At 30.2% G+C, this 23,925-nt stretch overlaps 2 protein-coding genes across 4 annotated transcripts; one reads left to right on the top strand and one right to left on the bottom strand.

The window, feature by feature from the left end:
* The first annotated feature begins 18 nt into the window (after nt 1–18).
* Nucleotides 19–21,623, top strand: LOC130895420 (protein Son-like). 3 transcript variants are annotated; one of them, XM_057802682.1, is made up of 10 exons: nt 19–81; nt 146–261; nt 642–1,187; nt 1,532–1,994; nt 3,245–3,611; nt 10,897–11,274; nt 12,418–12,531; nt 13,385–13,498; nt 20,676–21,014; nt 21,426–21,623. In XM_057802682.1, the coding sequence occupies exons 3-10, from the start codon at nt 653–655 to the stop codon at nt 21,540–21,542; spliced, it is 2,427 nt and encodes an 808-aa protein (XP_057658665.1). In that variant the 5' UTR covers nt 19–81; nt 146–261; nt 642–652; the 3' UTR covers nt 21,543–21,623. The 3 variants fall into 3 exon arrangements, with proteins under 3 accessions (XP_057658665.1, XP_057658664.1, XP_057658668.1); XM_057802681.1 differs by lacking the exon at nt 19–81 and having other exon boundaries at nt 146–371; XM_057802685.1 differs by lacking the exons at nt 19–81; nt 21,426–21,623 and adding an exon at nt 17,521–17,582 and having other exon boundaries at nt 239–371; nt 20,676–21,010.
* Nucleotides 4,197–8,028, bottom strand: LOC130895422 (uncharacterized). Its single transcript, XM_057802692.1, has 3 exons — nt 7,656–8,028; nt 5,762–5,995; nt 4,197–4,468 (listed from the first exon to the last, which is right to left on the bottom strand). The coding sequence occupies exons 1-3, from the start codon at nt 7,998–8,000 to the stop codon at nt 4,274–4,276; spliced, it is 774 nt and encodes a 257-aa protein (XP_057658675.1). The 5' UTR covers nt 8,001–8,028; the 3' UTR covers nt 4,197–4,273.
* Nucleotides 21,624–23,925: the final 2,302 nt, after the last annotated feature.

Genomic DNA, 23,925 nt, shown 5'->3' with positions numbered 1-23,925 from the left:
CAAGTTTGTTGGGATCTCATATCATCACGATATCACATGGTTTGTGGACGATATATGCTTACACATTTTTTTTGAACATAGGTAGGTATTTATTTATTATTTAAAGAGTGGTTGACCATAGATCATAATATAAATGGTTTGTTAGATGACCAGTTACCAACAGTATTTTCGGATACTACGATCGTGGATTCGAACATGATCTGAATATTCGGAAAGTGATACGGATTTGACATGACACTTTCACATTGACATTGCTTATTGGTTAGTTTTTTTGAATGTTTATGAAATTAAATAAAAAGAAAGTTAAGAGGGAAACAGGCAATTTAGTTTTAAAATCTATTTGACTGCTTAATAACCTTTAATTTATTTCTGTAAGTAGATTTTCAATTTTCATGTTAATTCTTATTTTTTTGTAGTTGAATAATTAGTATCTTATTTTCCTGTACTTTTTTTTGTACTTGAAAGAGATCAGTGTTTGCTTCAACAAAATAATTACCCTTATAAATAACTTGTTCTGTTTATTAACATTTATTAATATTATTCGGCAGTATAGTTATATATTTGAATCTTGAAAACACAAAGGAAAAACAAAATGAAAACAGTTTGATAAATTATTATAAAAATTTTATCATTGATTTCAGAGTTCATTACGATGTTGAGCATTATAAAAGAGGAAAAAGAACAAAAACCTGATATTCCACAGAAATCTTCAATGGAAATATTGTCTGAACTTTTCAGTACATTCCATGCAAAACCTCCAGTTATAGTGAAAAAAGAAAAGTTAGTTGAATCTAATAAAAGACATAAGAAGAAGAAAAAACACAAAAGCAAAGACAAGAAACATAAGAAAAAAGAGAAGAAAAAGAAATATTCTAGCAGTAATTCGACAAGCAATGATGAAACTGATGAGAAGTTAGATTTGGCACAAATTCTTATTAAGCAAGAAAAGGAGCTGGCAGAAAAAAAGATAAAAGATGAAATTGATAGAGTTAAAAGAAAAAGTCAAGATTATGAGAAATCGGAGGAGCAAAGTATTAAACTAGAGGAAAGTAATGAAGAAATTATGATCCAAGCAGAAACCACCAGAGTTAGTTTGAAAAAAAATGTTACTACAAATATAAAGTATAAATCATTATTTGACTCTGCAATATGCGATATTAAGAGCAACATTGATGTTCATGAAGAAGGTATGCAGTAATAACTAAGTATCACATTTCACATCATAAATTATTTTATTCTCGATGGGCGTCCTTAGATATGGGGCTTATATTTGGTGGATGTACTAAACTGGGTACAAGGTATCCCCCTGTATATTAATCGGCCACGATTTTGTAAATCGCAAAATCCCCGCCCATTGGGGGGAAACCTAAAAAAATTTTTTAATAACATCTTCATAAATAAATTGAATATTTAGACAAGATTTTATCCATGTGATTTTTTCAAATTGTAAAATTTTATATAAAACAGCCTTACATCCAGTTTTGATTCTCAACTGTTGTTTTTTGTTTCTAATGAGTAAATTATTTTACAGGTGAAGCTACTGACTCAGATGATAGTAGAACAAAGAAAAAAAAGCACAAATCCCATTCCAAAAAAAGATCAAGAAGCAGGAGTAGAGAACCTAAACACATAGAAAAGAAATTGAAAGTAGATGAGAAATCAGAAACCAAACATAGAGACAAGGATAAATTTAGAAAGCGTAGCAGGGATAACAATAAACATAGGGATAGAAGTAGGAGTTCAGAACATGTAGGTAAAAGTAGGGATAAAGAAAAGAACGTTTATAATGGTAAAAGTGATAGATGGAGTAGGGAGAATAGTAGAGAACATGATAGGGAGAGACATCGTGAAAGGCACAGGTCTAGAGAAAGATTTAGAGATGAATATAGTAGAGATCTTGAGGATTATAGAAAAAGGAGATTCAATAATGATGAGGACTTTCATAAAAAGAGGGATGACAGAGACAGTGAGGAAAAATGGTTTATGAGGGATAGGTGAGTGATATATATTTATACATATGTTTTGTAACCCTAGTAAAATATGAAATTTGCAACCCAGCTTTTAATCCAAAAGTCCAAGGTACTTTCCATCTGCTGAGAGCGTCAGTCAAAATAAGATTGATCAAATTACCAGTACTTAATTAATACTTATATCTACAGTGTCAATATCATATTTTGATAAAGATTCAAAGAAAAGTAGAAACGTCAAAATTTATCTTTCTTTTAAAAACTATAAAAAAAAAACTAATTTTGAAACAGAAAAGACCTAAAATCAAGAACATTTAGATGCATTAATATATAGATATATAGATATATAACATATATGAAAAAGGTAAAACATTCTAGTGTTGATGTCTCAGTGGCAATGGAACTGATAAGGTTTTTGTCTTCCTATCTTCTTGTAGAGATGTGACACACACAGTCATTGGTTTTTGTAGAATTAGTGACTGCAATAGAATCACGGATGTAGTAAGATTAATGAACGGAGTAGTCAGTGAATATAGTGGTGATGAATATTGCTCACAAACAAAGCCGAATCCTTCAGTGCACTGGATTGAAAGTTGAATGGCTTTCTTATGATACTTTCCTGTTTCAGACTTTTTAAAATTATAAGGTTTTTGCCACACTAAACTCTACACTAGTAACAGTAATAATGTGACTAGACTTACAACTGAGTTTATACTGAATTGTTGAATGAATTTGGCTTATATTTATACAAATCCACACAAAAATGGTCGCACTTACATTGAAATCAGATTTCTAATGAGAAACATTGCTTTTATATAAACAGCATCTTGTTGAAATACAAAACACAAATTAGTTGTTGTTAACGATATTTGATAATATAAGTGTTAAGGTCATCTTGATTTGTTAAAAGACTTTGGTTGGCACTTCAATCATTTCACAAGACATGTTTGTACTTAGATTGAAATGACACCTCTAATGAACAACACTGGCATACTTTTCTTTGGTGGATAAAGTTATTTACATATGTCCCTTAACACTTTGTAGTGTTTAGGTATACTAGACATTTCCTTTGAGCTTTTTTATATATGCTTCACTTCCGTTCCTTACCTCTTTGATACTAATGATTTCTGATGACTCAAAAACATTTATTTCAGTGGTTAACTTAGTTTCTATCTCTATATACTTCATGATTAAGAACAGGTATCAAGTCTCTGTATTATGGTGATAATTAATATCAATATTGTGTAAAATTCCACTTATTGATTTGATCTTTTCAGATATCGAGGTTACAGTTCTAGAGATAGACGAAGAACACCATCAAATGAAAGAGACTCGAAATTTGATAAGAAGAAACTTTTAGAAATAGCCAGAAGAAATGCAATAACTATGATGAAATCGGGCAGTTTGCCAGCTGCTTTAACATTGGGACCACAAGCACAAGAAAAAGTGATAGCGGCTATCAAATCAGGTGGAAAAACTATTGAAGAATTAACTGATTTTTGCAAGACTCTGTCAAAAAAAGAAGAACTAGGAGAATTATCTAGTCTCTCTGAAAAAGAAGATAGCGATAGTGATGCAGATAAGCCATTCCACCATCCTTTCCAAATCAAAGATCGGCCTACTTCAATAACCATGAACATAAAAGTAAGTGATATGAAGTATATTACTGCAACGCCCCTGCACACAAATCTTATGTTGCTATGCAAAAAATTCGTGATTTAGTATTTGAATTACTAGAACACCCCCCTTATTCACCAAATTTGACTCCGTCCGACTATTATCTCTTTCCTCAACTGAAAAAAAAGTTTAAAAGGTCGTAGATTTTCTTCCAACGAGGAGGTAATAAAATCTGTGGAGGTCTGGTTTGCAGAGCAAGATGAAACATTTTTTTTAAACGTCTAGAGACGTTGCAGGTTCGCTGTAATAAATGTATCCAATAAGAGGAGAATATGTTAAGTAATAAAATATTTTGACATTGAAATTTCGTTTGGTTCTATAGTAGGCTAAGAATGTTTCAATATATCCTCGTATTTTAAATGTTTATAACTCAATACCCTAATCTTTCTTAAAAAATCAGTTAAGCTAATGTAATATACCATGTGTTTACAATCCAAAATAATTTTAATGTGTCAAAAAAAGATCTTAGTTCTGTTTCTTCTGAGGTCTTCAAATTATATATATTGTTTTTCCTTTTAAGTTAATTGATTATTTGGGAGTTTTTTGAATTAATTTCTGTTTTAGACATATCTTTAATAAATTTATCTGTCCTCACAAATTCGAGTATTTCAACATATCAACAACTATTATTAGTCTTCGACTTTAGTCTCTTCTGTTATATCACACAACAACTTCTTACTAATAGGCGTTAATGGTTTTCTGTCATCCCCGTCATCAAAACTGTCCTTCGCATCACCTATCGATATTTTCGCAAAATCGGGTTCTTCATTATCAGATATATCTTCTTCGTCGGAGCTTTCGGCTTTTTGTAAAAACATTTTCACCTGAAAAATAATTTTTCTGTTCTCAATTCAAATTACTTGTCATTTGAAATAATTTCTCCAATACAGAAGGAATGCTCAAAATCTGTGAAGAGTTACACAGAAATATAAAAAATTGCGTTTAAATTGGGCAGAACTCTCCTTTACATAAAGTTTGTTTCGGTTATTTTTCTATCAAATTTTTCGTTAATATTCAACATTAATGGCTATCATTTTTATGTTCCAGAGCCCTTGGAATCTTTTTTTCGTCTCTTGAATATCTTAATGAAATCTTTCATCTTGCTTTTCACATACGTTACTAAGATTTTCCGGAAAATGGTTCAAGTGGAAATTTGAAAAGTAAACTATGCTAATATTACAATCAAGAATCCTGCATTTTTTCAGAATATTTTCATATTTTTCACGAATAATTAAAAAAATTTGCTTCTTTGCTTAATGCCTCAACAAATTGTTTCATTAATCCAAGTTTGATGTGAAATGGTAGAAGTAAAAATTTTTTGAGGGTCAATGAGACTTTCACGTATTACATTTTTGGTTCCAGGTGCTCTTTGTGGGCAAACTACTGACTAAGTTGTGATTTTCATATTATGTTCTTCTTCTAAATTTGCATACTTTTCCTTTTAACTAAACTGAATTGGCGACCATACTAGAAGCAAAAACGTTGACATTATGTAAAAGAACAGCTTTAAGACTCCTTTTTGAAGAGTCAAAAGGTGTCTTTCTGAAGCTCCAAGGCGAGTAGTTAGGTCAGCAATTGCTTGGCAGTATAGAAGGGGTAATTTATGTGCAAAATATTTTACAAATTTAGATTTCTATTCTAAGATGTAGGAGGTAAGCAAATGTTTTCGCTTCAAAAATCATCCAGTTCGGCAAATATGTTTCAAAGTTTTTCTGTTATTCCCCTTAATATCACAAAGACAAAGTAGCATTCCACAGAAAAGGCTTTTCCTATTACCTTTAGCCCAATGTCTTAATCCGTCTTCGAAAACCTTTCAAAGAATCAGTAGTGCCTAGTCATTATCTTGATATTTTAATTTAATTTGGATGCATGGAGATATATTAAAAGATTTGCCTCATGTAAAATGAGACTCTACTCAATAAATATCTTGGACCATCATTTCTCTTCATTTTTTTGTATTTTTCTTTTTTTCTTGCATAATAGAAACAAATGGTGTTTTAATTAGTTATTTGTATATAAAATCACCTCATCACAAATTTCGTGTGATCCATTACTTCCATAGAAATTATGACAAAGACAAAAACGTGAAGATTGTTGGGTTCATATGGTAGACTCACCTTACGCATACTTTTTAGTGATGATAAACTTGAAGACCTCATAGGTTTAGTCGAAAAACTGGTGAAAATGTCTTCGGGTACAGGAGGCAAATTGGCGATTGAATTTAAATCAATTAATGATTCGCGTGATAAATTTTCAGGATACTTTTCATTGACATCTGATTTGATACTTTTATTTGTCCAACTGGTAGTGGGACTGCCACACCTTTTTTCGATTCGTACTTTTTCTTTCATCTAAAAGTATATTCCATTTGTTTAATATATAAATACAATTAAAAATAAAATTGATTTATTATGATCCAAAAACCTTATTGTACTTCAGCGGTCTTCAACCCGAGGCCCGCGGGCCGCAAGCGGCCCGCCCCCTTTTTTTTGGCGGCCCGACAATATCTACTAAGTATGCGTACATATCCCAGCAAAGCTGGTCAATTTCTGGTCATAATATCATATCATAAAATGCATATTGATCCAAATTTACATAAACAGTGAGATTTGCGTAATTGGTTGGCTCGAGTTCGGTTATTTGTTACATTAAAGAAAAACCAATTTGTCTCGTTTGTAATGAATCAGTTTCTGTGTTAAAAGAATACAATATCATACGACATTATGATTCAAAATATTCCGCTAAGTTTGCACATCTTCAAGGACAATTACGCATTGATAAAGTGAGCTACATCATTTCAGAAAAAATTGCACGAAGCTCAAAACCATTCGCCGACGGCGAATTCATAAAAGAATGCATGGAAGCAGCAGCAGAAGTTTTGTGCCCCTTACAAAAGCAACTTTTCTCCAAAGTAAGTTTGTCTGGTGTTAGCGTGGCAAGGAGGGTAGAAGAATTAATGAAAATGGCCTCGAAATTCATTTACTATTCCGTGGCACTCGATGCAAGAACAGATCTAACAGACACCGCTCAGTTAGCTGTATTTATTCGCGGCGTAGACAAAGATTTTGCAATTACAGAAGAAATGGTCGCTTTAGTTCCCATGAACGGCAATACAAGAGGGTGTGATTTGTTTGAATCGTTCAACACGGTCTTAAATAGATATAATCTCAATACGTCAAATTTGGCTGGAAACACCACAGATGGTGCACCGGCAATGACTGGCGAAAACGAAGGAAATGTTGCTTTGATAAAAAAAAAACAATCCCGATATCTCTTTCGTACAATATCACTGCATTATTCATCAGGAAAATTTATGTGCAAAATCCGTTAATTTTCAATATGTTATGAGTGTTAACTATCCGGATTGAAGAGTGCAAATACGTATCAGAGAGAATTGTTGCAATTAGAATGAGATAAGGAGAAGAGCCAGCCAATTTCATAGGAATATATGCGCCGGAAAATAATAGAGAAGAAAACATCATAGAGAGATTTTTCGAAGACCTACAAACAACAATAAATGATATGCCATCAAACGGGCGCATGATTGTTTTGGGTGACTTCAATGCTCGAATTGGAAATGACATCATCCCAGGAATAAAACAACGATTCAATGATTCAGTACCAGGCGATGCAACTAAAAAAACAAAATCTAAAGCTGCGCATTTTGTAAATTAACTCAAATGTTGCTAAAAATGATATTTTTTAGTACGTAACATAGAATGAACTTTTATTATCGTTGACACTTTCAATAGCGTTTTCAACATTGTCTTTAATTAATCTCTGAAATTTAAAAAAGTAATCAGGTGATTTAAACTTAGTATGTCAATATTTTTTACTAACAATAACATAGAAATTGATAACTCCATAATCTTGAAGACTAGACATATATTGTCCTTTAAACGCATCAGGTTATGCATCTGTTGTACATTAATTGCAACATGACAGTTTTAACAACACCAAATAAGATTTAAATGAAAAAATTTTAAACGACAAAACATGTAAAAAAGTTACCTGCTGAGTATCGTCGACCATTCGATTTCCAGTCGTATTTAACTCCGATAATTGCTTATCTATAATTGTTATCAATTCTTGTCCCTCTTTGGTCGGTTTACTATTATTGATGGACACAACAATTTTGTGAGCATGCTCCAAAGTACTTTTAGCAGTTAATTGTAATGCTTCTATAGCACCTTCTGTGGTTGTAATGATGTTCTTAAGTTGACTTAAACATTTACTTCCTGACACATAACATCCTCTTAAATCGACACCTACTTCTGTTAATAAAAGGGCACTATTTAACGTGTCTTGTAGAATTGAATTAGGTAGTGATTTTGAACTCGTATTTTTTGTAGACATTATTGTTATGTTGTCAGTTTGACTGAAAATTTTTGGTTGATGAAATATATGTAAGACGGCCGTGACATTTTTTCTCTAAATTCGAGAAAATGGTTTCAAAATTTACCAATGTTATTTTGTAATGTAATCTTATTACTTTTTTATTCACGTAAGTCACGGAAATTTGGAAAAATTCATATTTTTCAATAATCAATTCTTCTTTTTTATTTAAATTGTATACTGACAGAATCCTATCTTACACATCTTGAACAAAATACGTGACTCTAACCTCAAATATGTCGAAGTTGTATCAATTAACAATGATATATGGACTTGTCATATTCAAATGATTTTAGAAAGTTTATTTTATAACGGCTCGTATTCACTCGTTATTGCAATGGTAACCAATTCGATACTTTTTTATATACCTAAATATGATCCGCAACTAGACGCTGAAAAGCCTTTAAAAATACTGTTGGGAATTGATCAAATTGACAGCTGACCCGATCTATCCCAACCTTGACCCTATCCTTACCTCGAACTATTTTGTTTTATATAGAATCAAAGTTGGTAACCATGTTCATATTAATTATTAATTTAGTTAAGTTGGCAGGCGATAAGCACTCTTAGATATGTTCAAGTGATAGTGATAGTGTGTATTGTAAGTAAGTGTAAGTGTAAGTGTAAGTATTGAGCAACAATCCGACGATTGTTCAGCAAGAATATTTCTTCGTCATTTCTCAAAAAAGAACCCAAACCCATTGAAAATAAAAAAAATACCTTTATTAATGACAATTAATAGTGTTGAAAGTGATTTTTTTTATGAAAGCATGTTAAAAAATATTATAAGCGTGTATATATAAGTATATTGTATAATAGACCGGGCGCTGGATGGAGTTGAGTGTGCAAAGTGTGAGGACCGTATTCGGTGTATGGTTTTGAACTCAGAAAAGCATGCAGATTATGATTCTGGATGTTGCCAGGAGCCATATTGGTCAATTTTTTTTTACACCCCACCCCCTTGGACATCTAGTAAATGGACTGAACACATACTTTGATATCATTATAACGATTGTTTTAGTGAGAATATCCAATTGATTTTTATGATAAAAGATACAGCTAATCAAGTGAAACAGGAAAATTAAAAATAAAAACAAATATTATTGATAAAAAAATTTTTTTAATTCAAAAAAATCAAATTTTCATATATTATAAATGAAAAAATGATAATTATCAATCTTTTTTATTCTGACAATCATTATTTATGCATTTGCATAAAGAAATACAATAAATATGTAATTTGTTACAAGAGCAAGCCATTGTTTTACAATTGGATGCACATTTTTTCGAGCCAAATCTGCTAGTCGAAACTCAACCACTCAGAGCGTGTAATGCTGGCAAAATACCACAAATACTTTCTCCAATGGATTGACCAGCCAAATGACATCCTGAAATGAATTTCTTCTTATAGGAACCGTCGAACCATAAACCTAAACAGCCTAGACGTGCAAGCTTGTTCCAGAAGTAAATTCCGAGCATTAAAACATCTGTATCAGCACTAATGATTATGATATGACCAAGTTTGATTTTCACTGTGTGAAATATGTGACAAAACATCCTCGAATCCGCTTCTAAATGGTTAGAATTCAGGTCAGGTACTTCAAAAAATAAAGAACCATGTAATTTGAAACATTTTGTTGGATCATCAAATCCTCCACAAATATATAACTCGCAATCTTCATTTATTTGTGCATATTTAGGGGCAGCATTACATAGATATCGAACTAGCTGTAACTTATTTTGTTAATTGATGTTTCAGTTCATCAATGAGCTTTTCAAATGCCTCTATAAGTATGTCATGTGGTATCTTAATTGAAGGTCTGCCTGCTGGATTGTCAGAATTTCTTGGTAGTCGCAGATAATCACGATAACAATTTATTAATGTTTATGATACCTCACTTCCATTGTAAATAAATCAGCTGGTTGTTCGCAAGTGCCAATTTTTGTGAAAACATCATCTTTTTTTTCGGGCAGTATTTAAAATTTGTTCCGCTGCTGAAATTTCAGAACATAAAAACAGAGTTTTGTTCTTATTTCTTGTTTATTTACCACAGATTAAACATTTCTGTTTCGTATCAAGTTTTAATTCACTTCTTGATGTAGTTTTGAAGCTTGCAGTCCAATTTTTCACGGTCGCATACGAAGGACATTGATTACCAAGGGTATTAAGTATATTTGCTTACCTGCTTACCTCTTTTAATTACAAGTTCTTGATGTTGGCTGGCAGACTTGGGTACATTTCTACGATCCAGAAACAATTGATGGAATGGCGACACTCTGGTTCTTTAAGACCTAAGAAGTTTCGTGTCCAAAAATCTGCTTCAAAAGTTCTTGCTTCAGTTTTTTGGGATTGCCATGGATTGATTTTTTGGATAAAGGTAGAATAATAACTGGAGATTACTTTTCGACATTACTGACCACTCAAAGGGAAAAAATTAAAGAGAAAGCTATCGTTTTTGCAGGACAACGCCCCTGCACACAAATCTCATGTTGCCATGCAAAAAATTCGTGATTTATAGTTTGAATTACTAGAACACCCCCCTTATTCACCAGATTTGGCTCCGTTCGACTATCATCTCTTTCCTCAACTGAAAAAAAGTTTAAAAGGTCGTAAATTTTCTTCCAACGAGGAGGTTATAAAAGCTGTGGAGGTCTGGTTTGCAGAGCAAGATGAAACATTTTTTTTTGAAACGTCTAGAGACGTTGCAGGTTCGCTGTAATAAACGTATCCAATTAAGAGGAGAATATGTTGAGTAATGAAATATTTTGATATTAATATTTTGTTTGGTTCAGTAGTAGGTTAAGAATTTTTCAATATATCCTCCTATATTTGTTGACATTCCTTTTTTTGTTTTAGAATTCAATTCCTTTACCAGTAAAATCAGCTTTAGAACGTACAAGTGAACTTAGAATCCAATTTCCAGTTAGCAGTGGACAACATCACAGGAAAGGGGAGGAATGGATGCCAGTATCACCTACACCAGAGAAAAAAACTGACATTTTACCGAATGCATCCGTTACTATCCCTCCAGTTACCAATATAATTAGCAATACTATAAACATTCCTTTACCATTAGAACAAGCTCCTCCTTCGACCAAATTAGCGTCAGCTCCTATTAAAGAGCTTGCCCAAGCTGCAGTGGTGCCAATTTTACCAGAACAAGATCCTTCGACGGTACCGGCTCCACCTAATGGACCGCCTGGACCCCAAGTATTTCCATCAAAAATTGATCAGGTAATTGTTTTAATATAATTAATTCTGAAAATGATACATACTTGATAACTTTATTTTAACTAAACAAAAATGTTGTTTCAAGTACCTATACTTAAAAGTCCAAAAGTTTTGAATGCTTTTCTATATGGACAGTCAATTTAAACTAAATATGATCGGTTGGATAACATAAGGTACTATCATCATCTAGGTTAGGTTAGTACCAGCAACTTCGATCTAGATTGGTTGTAGTTCACTTGGAGGCCTGAGACTCGTGGCACCCTTCATTTTTCACGATTTACAAACTTAGTTAACTAGCTAACCATCCTTTAATATCTACTTTTTCTATTTTTTTTTCACCAATTTTTTCAAGGCTAGAAAGTAGTTGGCAATGCCCTAGATTGGAGAACGTTAAGATTTCAAATAACGATTTCCAATATATGATTTTTAAAATATCAGCTTCAAAAGTAAACTAAAATGAAATAAATTATATTGACATTTAAAAAAATTCAGAACAAATTATTATCATATATTAATATTATATATTAATTTACGAAACTTCATTTCTAAAAATTTTATTCACAATAAAAACACCAGTTACAATTTTATAAAATATCAAATGAACTTAATTAATCTCAACCGTCGAATTAACAAAATTCATTGAACGAACTAAATTCATTAAAAGATTTTTACAACAATTCCTATTTGTGTAAATGTATTTATGAAATTTAATCTACAGATGACAGTTAGCAAAACAATTCTTTAAAAAATAGGCTTTAACTAAGTCATCACTTGAAAATATCACCGACTCTCCGTCTAATAGTATTAAATTTATCTATTTTTTATTGGAATATCATTTGCAATAACAAATTTTTGACAAGACATTGTTTTGCTATATATTTGTCACATTGTTATTGGTAATTTTTTTGCCATACATTTTTGGGGCCTTACAAGGAAATTATATTTCCATTCAAAGCCTTTCCACTTTTCTATAGTTGTTGAGCATTTTAATGAATAACAACAATGAAAGCTAATAACTTTTAGTAGGTTGAATGTTAATAGATACATTCATAAAAAAAGAGGCTTCTACCATTTTAATTATTATGAATTGACTATTGTAGTTGCAATCATAAAATTTCTTATAATCACACAAGTTTTTTTTTTCAGCCAATAGTGGATATTGGATCTATTGTATCACAGAGACTTTCGGCTATGAGAAAGTTGCAAGAAAATCCCAATGATGTACAAGCTCTAACTCAGATATACAAATCTAATAGGGAAGTAAGTATTTTAGTTTCAACATTATACAGTTACTTCAATTTTGCATTACTTCATTCTTCTAAAACTCATTTTAAGGACTTTTATTTGTGTGACTGCTTTACAAAATTCTTTGTGTAGTACTATTCCTCAAAACAGTCGAGAATATCTCAAAAAATAGTGATTGGTTTTTAAGGTGGTCTTTTTAATGTCATAACGTTACATTCCTCACGATCTTCAGTCATACGTATTAGATTTATGGCATCACGTACATGGAACCAATCTCGAAAGGTTTTTCAACCATGAAAATCTTTTTACCCTTTTCTACCCCAGGCCGCGCCTGCCTTCTATCTTCCCTTTCATGATCAGCTGTAACAAGGCATATTTTTGATTTCTAAAAATTTGGCCAAAGTAGGAAGTTTTCCTTCTCTTTACAATGGTTAATAGTTCTCGTTCTCTGTTCATTCTTCTTAGCACCTCGACGTTGGTCACCCGAACCACCCATGGTATTTTAAGGATCCGTCTAAAGAGTCACACTTCAAAAGCTTACGCTAATCGAAAACCATAGAGACAGTCAAAGAAAAGACTGTAACCGATACAAGGAGTAGGAATCTATTGAGCTTCTAGTTAACATCGATCAAAGTTCTTTAATATCGAATGAAAACGAAGTTCCCTATATTTGTCGTGTTTCATTTGGAAACAAATATCAATAGTCATTGAAGTGCAAGCAAAAACAACAAACTCAGTTAAATACAGTCCACACACCCAAGTTATCATTGAAAAACAACATTATTGAAAAAATCATTTGATCTACATCGTAATTTACATCAAGGAATTTTTAATACATGTTTTTTGTGAATTTTTCACTCTTTTACAGATGCAATCCTGGGCTACAAGTAAACAACAATTGGGTCAATTTACTGGATCTACGGGTGCTCAAATTTTATCACAAGCAGAACTTTCCTCGGGTTATCAAGCTTGGACGAAAAAGGTATATTTCTAGAAAGCAGTTGTTTTTATTACAGCCATCTACATTCCGGTTAATATTTTATAATTATATATCTATAGACCAACAACTTTCAATAAATCATATTGCCAAATTATAGATAGTTCCCGATAATTTATATTATTTATTTGAGGTAAACTTTACATTAATTTGTGAGTTTTTAGTTTGTATCTATCAGCAGAGGTTTATTTATACATAACCACATAAAAATAGATATTACAAAGTTGAGATACAAGAATGTTCGTTAAATCAATTCTCTGATGATAAATATATAAATACGACGGTTGCTACTTAAGTTTTGTAATAGACAAATGAAAACGAATATTTATAATTGAATAAGGTTCAATTGTTTCTCAAAATACTCTCCATTAAGATCAGTACACTTTTGCATGCGTTTGAATCAATTGTCGAAACATTTTTTCCATTCCAATTGAGGTAGGTACCTCCAAAACATGTGATTTGAACGCATCAATCAATTGTTCCAGATGTAGAAAACTTTTTTGTTTGAACTGATGTGTGAGAAGTCGCATTGTCGTGGTGGAGAATGATTCGTCTTCTGCGATTAGTTTCCCTGATTTTTTCGGAAATTTCTGGCAAACAAATGCTGATTTACCATTCAGAATCGACCATGTCCAGTGCATCGTGCGCGATCAACTTTTGTTGGATTTAGCTCGTCTTGAAAAACTCATACAGCCAATTGTTGTTTAGTTTTGGGTTCATATGCTTAGATCCACGATTCGTCGCCTGTTAATAGACTTCTTTTGAAGCAATGCGTTGGAATTTTTTCATCGTTTCTTTGCACCAATCGACCCGAGCTTTTTTTGAGCAATCGTTAAATTATGCGGTATCCAACGTGAATGAATCCTTTTGACAGACAAATGTTCACACAATATTTAATGTATGCGAATGGAACTAATTCCCAAATATGCCTCAATCTCTCGGTATGTCACATGATGATTCTTCTATATCAGTTTACGCTCAGCATCGATGTTTTCTGGCACAATATCCGATTTTGGATGACCTTTACAAAATTCATCCTATAGCGAAGTGCGACTACGGTGGAATCCGGAAAACCAGCGAAACATGATGGCTCGAGATGGTGCTTAATTATTAAAAGTTGAAGTGAGTTGATTAGCACACTGTTGTTGGTTTAATCCACGTCGAAAATAATAGAAAAAAATTTCACCGACATGAATTTTTTAAGTATCTGTAAACAACTCAAATTGCGCTAAAAATGTCAAACTTTATGATGAAAATACGTATAGGGCAGGACAAAATGAGCGGAACGCCGAATTTGTAGCTTAATTATTACCTTCATGAAAAATTTTTTGTATATTTTGTATACTATCAAATAGCGTTCTTAGATGTTCTGTTTATTTCATATTTTTTGAGATATTATATATTTATATATTTTTTGAGCAGATATGATATTGCTGAATTTATTTATATGTATCAGCTTTAGTGGATTACATTTTAATAACATTCAAATTCAAATGTAATTTTAATATCTTAAGTAATTATTATCAAGTTTCTAATTTGTTTTAGTTATTTTATCGTATTTGATTTAACCATAGTCTTTTTCAAAATATTATAAATAAGTTAAAACGTTAATTTTCATTTTTCTTTTAAAAAATTACAAAAAAAAAATAATTTGAAAACATAACATACCTAAAATCAAGAACATTCTTAATTTTAGGTCTCTTCTGTTTTAAAATTAGTGTTTTTTTAGAAGATTGAAAAAAAATTGGCGTTCAGTCTTTATCATAATATTGATAAAGACAAAATATATTTTGATAAAGACTTGAAATTAGTCGAAACGTCAATTTTTATCTTTCTTTCAAAAATTATTAAAAAAAACTAATTTTAAAACAGACCTAAAATCAAGAATATTAACAAGCATTTATACATTTTTGTTTTTGTGGTGTTTTAGATTTTTATTTAGTGAAATATTTGGATAATGACTTTCCCAAGAATTATCGAATTATTTCAATAAATATGATATTAGTATAAGTCATAAAGGACAATACATTATCCAAATATTTCACTAAATTAAAATCTAAAACGCCAAGAATCAAAAGAAGTAATATATATATAAAGTGCCTTGTACTAATTGTGACGCTGTTTACATAGGGCAAACCTCTCAATATTTAGAAAATAGACTAAAACATAAAAAAAAACATATATTCAATTATAAAGATTCAAAAATTCGTGGAACGGAATATAATACACGAAAAAGGGAATTTTTAGAAATGGATCACATTCATAAGAACCAAAAAGCTATAAATGATAAAAAAGATCTAAATAATTTAAGTAAAATTTATAAGTAAATTCTAATAAAACTACAAATAATTTGATTGATTAAGACTGCTACATATTAAGATGTAAGGATTAAGGAAAAATTAATTTTTCTTATTAGAACAAAGTTCTATTTTGATTTTATTTTTATTTCGATATTCATGATGTAGGTATTGATCATTATAAATACACAAATTGTTACTGTCATTATAATATTTTGATAAAGACTTAGAGAAAATTCGAAACGTCAATTTTTATGTTTTCTCTAATAATTATTAAAAAAACTAATTTTAAAACCTAAAATCAAAAACATTTAGATACATTACTGTATAATAAATTAATATAATATGCTTCTCACTATTGTCTCCATTTCTTCTCTTATTTTAATATAATGAAGACTGGTACTCGACTTAGTGTTATTATAAGTGGTGACTCAGTCTCCCAGATTGCTAATTTTATTGATAACATGTATTTATTTTTTGTGTATAATTTAAAAAATATTGATTTCTATATTTTGAAAGGTAGTTTTTCAAAAATAGTGGAAGTTAAGAGACAAAGGTGTATAAACTCAAACAAGTCGTTGATGGGAGTAATGATTTGCTCCAGTTTGGTCTCTTAGTTGTTTAGTTTCTTTACTATTATGATATGATTCCTTGCCACTTTTTATTGTTGCTCATTATATTACTAAAATTACCTCCTGGGTTATCTTTTCCAAAAATATAATTACTATTTGAAAATAATACAACAGAAGGCAAGATTTCTCTTTTTGTTATTTTAATAATAAAGATATTTTCTTAATTTAATTTTTTTATTTGATATTATACTAAATTCTGTTGATATATTTATTACAAATTTTTATGAAATCAAAGTTTTGTTGAAAAAGTTGTTGGTCTATTTGTTATCATGCTTTAAACAAATTTTCAGGTTAATGGATTCCTTATAGAAACTATTCGTTTCTATGACTAATCCATTTAGGCACAGACTATCTCTCCAATGAGAGATGGAATTTGTGCCTTTTTAAGCTATTGTCGATTTTTGCCTAGCAACTAAAAATACTGATTAGACGAGTTTACTTCATATAATGGTAAGGTGAAAAAATCTAGAACCATTAGCCATATTAGCAGTGTGGTACTGTAGTAATGCTCTTGACTGATATATTCCGGAATAGCTATCAATTAATTGTTCTAAATTCACTTTTATGGTTAAATCACAATTTACTAATAATTGATCTTTTTATATATTTCGATAAGAAAAAGAATATGTAGTGAGACATCATTTTTTTTTTATTGAAGTGGAATAAAAATCGAAAGTAATTTATTTGAGTAAATGGGCTTTTGAAAAACTGTGTACTGGAATTGTTACGTGAGAACAGTCTTTCAAAGTACATGTATATTAACCAAATTTATGTATGGCCTCCAAAGTAGGCCCCTATCTAAATAATATAATTACAGTAATAAATAGTACATTCATAGAGCACTTTATATTCCTATTGATTCGCCAACGAATTTTCCTTATATCATTTATTAACTGAAAATGGGTGTCTTTGAGTGATAATTTCATCGACCATAACTAAATTAGGAATCAAGGAAAATCTAAAAATTTCATGGCTCCATTATGTCCTTCGGCAAAAATCAACAATAGTTTCTCATGGTTTAGAAATATCTGATTATGTTTCTATTCTATGAACTTTGCCACCTGAGAATTTGTTTCAGGCCATTGTGTTATATGAAGGTGCTTCTGCCGGAATCTGCGGGACAGCCATATTTGCAGTGCGGTAAGTTTGAGGAGAAATCAGATAGAATGGGATTTTCATTCAAATCTATTATAAAGTATAAACTGAAACTTTTTTATTGTATAAACATTACTGTTAAACGTCTATGAGATGATGAATCGTTTCATAGCAGAAAATTATTCGCTTTTGTGATTCTTCCTTTGGCACATTGACATTATTTATAGCCCCTTGACACACAGGCAAACTAATCTTTGTATATTAGTTAGTAGCTTTATTGTTCCCATTTGTGCGTCTTTATCAATCTCACCCCACTTCTCATACGAGGATATATTGAAAAATTCTTAGCTTAGTATAGAACCAAACAAAATTTCAATGTCAAAATATTTTATTACTCAACATATTCTCCTCTTAATTGGATACATTTATGACAGTGAACCTGCAACGTCTCTAGACCTGACGCGATGCTTCTACTTTTGCACGTTTTTGGTCAACATTCAAACACTGATCACCAAGGGTATTAAGCATCTTTTCGTAAATCTCCTTACCTCTTAACCCTTTTAAATACAGGTACTTGATGATTTTCACAATTTCGGTGTACATCTTCTCACTTTTAATTTATTGAGTTATTCTGGTTTACTTTATTGACGTCAAACTTTACACTTACACTTCTAATAAGTTATTGTTAGTTGCTATGGTAACGCAATATTTTGTTTATGCATGGAACTTGTCTATTCTAACTAGATATCAATACATCATCGTATCATTAGTCTAACTAGGCAACTAGGCGTGTCATTTTAGGTCATGCTTTTACGATATCTAACGATAAGACAGATTTTTTGTTTTTTATATGGGTCTATGATCGAAATATATCCTTATAAATTTCTGTGTTCGTTGGAAAATCTTCACTTTTATAGTTTCCCTTCTCTCTGTAGAATTTCAAGGAATAGGCAGATTTGAACCTTGTTATCAGCCGAAAGAGATGTTTCGTTCCATGGAGTAGGTAGATTGAAACCATTTCCTAGATCATTGAACGAATGACCACCCTAACCCCTTCTTCTAAGAATGGCTACAAACTGGAAGCGAATATTGAAAAAAATTTCAACTTTTTAACCGAAACCTTTCCGACAAAATATAATTTGACATTAATACATGAATATAAAACAAAATTTGTTTTAATCATATTAAAGAATGTTATTCTCAGTTGTCATAGCACAAAACAATCAATTCAAATTAGTTCCATTGAAAATTATAAAATAGAATTATGAATTCTACTCAAAGTATTGAGGTTTTTATCATGTCTTGTTTTTATGTACGTGAGACAGTTCTGCTTTTCTTATATTTGATTCCGTTTCAAGAATTTTCAAATTTGTGTAAGATAATGTACGTTTCTTTGACATTCCATGGTTTGTTTATGCAGTTTTATTTTTTTTTAACGTATTAAAGACTTTTTAATATATTTTCTAAATATTTAAATGTCTCCTTTTGAAAACAGTCGTTGTTATAAAATTATTAATATTGGTAATTAATGAATATGGTATTATAATAAGTCATAAAAACATGAATCATAATAAAAATATTCTACTAAATTAAAATTAGTAGATGTAATATTATATATTAGGTTCATTGTAATAATTGTGATTCTGTTTATATAAGATAGACATCTCACTATTTAGAAAATAAATGAAAAATCATTATAACGATAAAAAAACTGAATCAATAAACCATGATATATGTGAAAAAATATATGAATTTAATAATGAAAATTCAATAATGGTTCACATAGTAAGAACAAAGAAAGCTGTCAATTATAAAACCATAATTTAAAGGCTGCTTCTTTTTTGTGAGTTGACAACTAACAATTAAAAAATTTTAGTGTGCTTAAAACTAATTTTATTTTGATATTTATGTGGTAGTTGACTAAATTATGAAACTTGTCGAAACATCAAAAGTAATTTCGATTCAAAAGAGCAATTAATATTATCGTTAAATAGATTTCTCCATATTTGCACTTCGATTAAATTATTGGTATGAGTTAAGGAGCAGTTTACCTATCCAGATTTTTCTACATAAGTTACTTGATAATCTGTTACTTTAGAAGTCATATATATTTAAGAATTGGTTATTCTATTTAGACATTGCAAGGTAACGACTTCGACATTAAGTTAATCGATGCTTGAATTTAATCAGACTTACTGAAAGCGCTAATTGTGTAAATGATAAATTAGTTTCAGTTTATGCTTTGATTGTGAGTACAATGAATAAATTCAAATTTTCAGATGAAACATTTTTTTAAATGTTAATTAAGGGTATATTTCGAAATACAAACTCTTATTTATAACAACAGTTGATATTTATAGTCTTGATTTTATTATTTATTTCTAAATGTATGCACATTAATGATTTTATTTCTTAGAATTATAATGTGGTTGCCAATTGGTAAACTGTCATAACCATTTAAGTTTATTTAGGATATTAAAATAAGTTAGAATAATTTTCCTGTTAGAATGAATAAGTTTGTTCTTTGATGCACTTTTTTGGCACCAAAGGACTTTATTTCTGCTTTTAAATAGCAGATTTCTTTTGTAAACAGGCTTTAAAAATACTACATTATCACCATCTACAAATTTTTATATTTTGTGAAACTCTTTGACACTGTTTTCCAACTTTAAACTATCTTTCATATTAGTGCGTTTGAGATCCATGTTTTACTTACTACCAAGACTGCAAACACTATCTTACTCAAACTACACTGTAGTAGAAAATAACAAGAAAAAATTGACTCAGACTGGTCACTGTTCGTCTCAGCACATGGGATGATTTCAAAAATTTCAAAAATGTTTGTTTATTCATTGTAATAGGAGGTTAGGCTAGCACATAGCAGTATTGGTTGAAGCAGTTTTATTACTTTCACTCTAACCTCCATTTTCAAATAATGTAGCAAATATATTATTATAATCTAATTATATATAGCAGTGATGCCATTCAATAATCAACCCTTGCCATTGATAAAATTTGTCAGTTCTGTATTATTTTTGATATCAAAAAATGTATATTCTTTAGAAGGTTTTAGTTATATAAATTTCACTAACTGAATCTAATTGTAAGTGCCTCACTAATCCATAACTAATTTCTCAGGATCAACTACAATCTGCTGCCCCTGTCTCAGGGGGTATGGGTATGCATCTTCTTCAAAAAATGGGTTGGAAGCCAGGAGAAGGATTAGGCAAAGACAGGACTGGTGCTTTAGAACCTCTGTTACTTGAAGTTAAACTGGATAAGAAAGGTTTGGTTGCTAACGAAGAACAAAAACAAAATAAAAAGAAACAAAAAGTACCTGGTAGTATTAAAAATTTTCAAGGAAAACATCCTGTCTCTTTGTTAGGAGAATATGCGTCAAAAAAGAAATTAGGCGCTCCACAATATATTTTGGAATTTGAATGTGGACCCGATCACAAGAAAAACTTTTTGTTTAAGGTATTATTTTGTTGCACCTTATCCTGTAATATCTTAGTCCAGGAAATTAAGTTGTAAAAATCGACTGAGCTGGAAATCCTGTAGTGTTCATTTAAATTTTAATCTCAATTCTTACAAGAAATCTGAAAATGTTCTGGGAAAAGTAGGGCGGGAAAATATGGAAACAGTGATAAACGTCAAAAATGACTCTTCTAAAAAATATATTGTCCCGAAAATTATACATAAAATCCAGGAACCTTATTAATTGAAATCATAAATTAAAATTGAGATTTGAAAAAGTTTACCTCAGAAACTTTAGTAATGAGTTCACTATAAGAAAATAGTATGCTATTTCATTCATTTTATATTCGGTTTTAACAACTACTTAGTATATTTGCTTTTGTGAAAGTAAAAATATTATTCTTCTTTCAGGTGGTGCTGAATGGTGTTGAATACAAACCCAACGTTGCTTCAAATAATAAGAAAGAAGCTAAGTTAGCTGCTGCTACTATTTGTTTACAACAAATTGGTTTACTACCTCCGCCCTAATAAATATATTTTTTAAATCTTTATATTGATTTGTATACTTCAATGGAATTTGATAATAAATACTGTGATGTTATATGTGTAGATGTTGTTTGATATTTTCATTCCCCCCTTTTCCTTCTTTCCCTCTTTCAATAACCATTTTGCATATCTATTTCCCGATATTTTTTAAACGCACCACAACCATTTCACTCTTTGACCTTTTATCGAATTTGTTACTAGACTCTTCACTTGGTTAATTCTTCTTCTTCAAAGTTATTTATTCATTGGTATTTCCCCAAAGATTTTCATCAACACCTTCCTTTCTTATACAACTAGTTTTGTTTTTTTTCCATTCGTTTCACTTCTGTATGTTACTATTGATTGTATTATTGTTTCGAATTATTCTACTTCTAGCTGCTCTCTGCAACTTCTATTATTAACTTTTCGTTCTTAGTTTTCATTTCTTAATGTGTTGGAATTCACAAACATTTATTATCTTATATTTTCTATTCTCTCCCACTTTTTCTCCTCTGTATTCTTTCTACCAACTGGTTTATTCTCAGTTCATAAATTTTTGAAGCGTTTTCTAGTTTATAGAATATTTTTGAAAGACTTTTGATATCAAAATATTTGATATATACTTATAGCAGGTGAAACATTAAACTTTTATTTCCCTCAAAAATTAAAAAAAAAAAAATAATTTCATAACAGAAGAGACCTAATCATATATAAAAGGCTTAAGAAATAGAAAATTCAAGAAATTTAGATTTTGATATAAGTATAAATTTTTATCATAATTCTTATGATAATTAGCATCTTTGAATTTTTATTTATTTTGATCACAATTTCTTGTTGGATTTTGATTATTGAAATTGTTGGTAGAAATTTGGCGATTGAACTTAAGGATACTTCATATATTAATTTCTATTAGATATATTCATTGGTGTTTGTCTTGAGGTGTGTTTCTATTTGCCCAAACGTTTCGTGACCTTTTAGGTTGGCCAAAAACTTGCTTTATGAAATACTGAACACTGTTTACATTACCATCACGCCAATATTCACAATTCACAGTGTTATTGTATTGATGTAGTGGTAGAGTGTGTTCAGTATGAATATCACCTACGGTTTCAAAAATTGAAGATTGCCATTTTTTCTAAAGGAATATTGAAAATATGTGGGTAAAGATTGAGAGATGTGATTGATACCTTCTATTGAATTGAGGTCTTTTTATTTATTTGTTTGTTTATTTTCTAGAATTTTTAATAAATTCGTTTTGGGTATATAAATTAGTTTCTTTAGCATCTTATTATTGTACAGGGTGTTTCTATATTCTATATTCGAACGACAACGCTCTACTACAGAGAGATCTCAATAGATGATTCATATTTATATAGGAATACGAACCCCTACGGGGTCTAGTTGCTGAAATATAGGGTGTTCAAAATTTAAAATCAAAAATTTGCCATAAATCAAGAACGCCTTAAATTTTTTTTTTTCAAATTTGGTGACCAATATTTTAATAAAGAAATATTTTGACATGAGAAAACATTGGAAAAATTTAATCAGTGGCGCGCTGTCAAGGTTAGTTGTCATTTTTACACCCCCCTATTTTTACGCTACTGGAGCAATTTTGTTTTAAATTTCTTGATTATTTTTAGTTGAAAAACTAATAACCTTTTATGGAGCTAAAATGTACGGTGTTTTAATGTTGTAGAAATTAGACTCCAATCAAAAGATTGCAAGCAAATATGTAATTTACAAATTAATTAATTACTTATTTAATTTCGAATAATGATTAAGCCTAAGTAATTCAAAACAGTTGAAAATTATTCATAATATCAATTTCAAATAAAAATGTAGTACAATAATAACAAAATTGGCAATGGAAATAAAAATAATAATACAAATTTAATTTGAACAACACTGTATTACAACAATAACAAAATTGACAAAGTTAGAGTAGTTGCTCAAATTGAAATTATGAATAATTTGTATTTGTTTTGAACTATTTACGCTTAATCATTATTCGAAATTAAATGGATAATTTATCAATTTGTAAATAACTTACGTGCTTGCAGACTTTTGTTTAGAGGCAAATTTCTACAACACCGTTCATTTTAGCTCCATAAAAGGTTATCAGTTTTTTTAACTAAAAAAATTTAAAACAAAATTCTTGATTTATGGCAAATTTTTTATTTTGATTTTAAATTTAAGCAAATAGGCCCCGTGAAGATTTGTATTCCTATATCAAATTGAATCCTTTTTTATGAGATATCTCTGTGGCAGAGCGTTTTTATAATTTTTTATAATGCACGTGACTCATATGTTTTCTCCACTTTATCTGAGGGTGCAAATTAGTTAATAATACTCTAGAGATAGTTTAAATTAAAACAAAGCGAATCAT

Source organism: Diorhabda carinulata, chromosome 6, assembly GCF_026250575.1.
Source record: "Diorhabda carinulata isolate Delta chromosome 6, icDioCari1.1, whole genome shotgun sequence".
NCBI classification, from domain to species: domain Eukaryota; kingdom Metazoa; phylum Arthropoda; class Insecta; order Coleoptera; family Chrysomelidae; genus Diorhabda; species Diorhabda carinulata.
The sequence above is the reverse complement of the archived record's forward strand: the minus strand, read 5'-3'. Positions and strand labels throughout refer to the sequence as shown.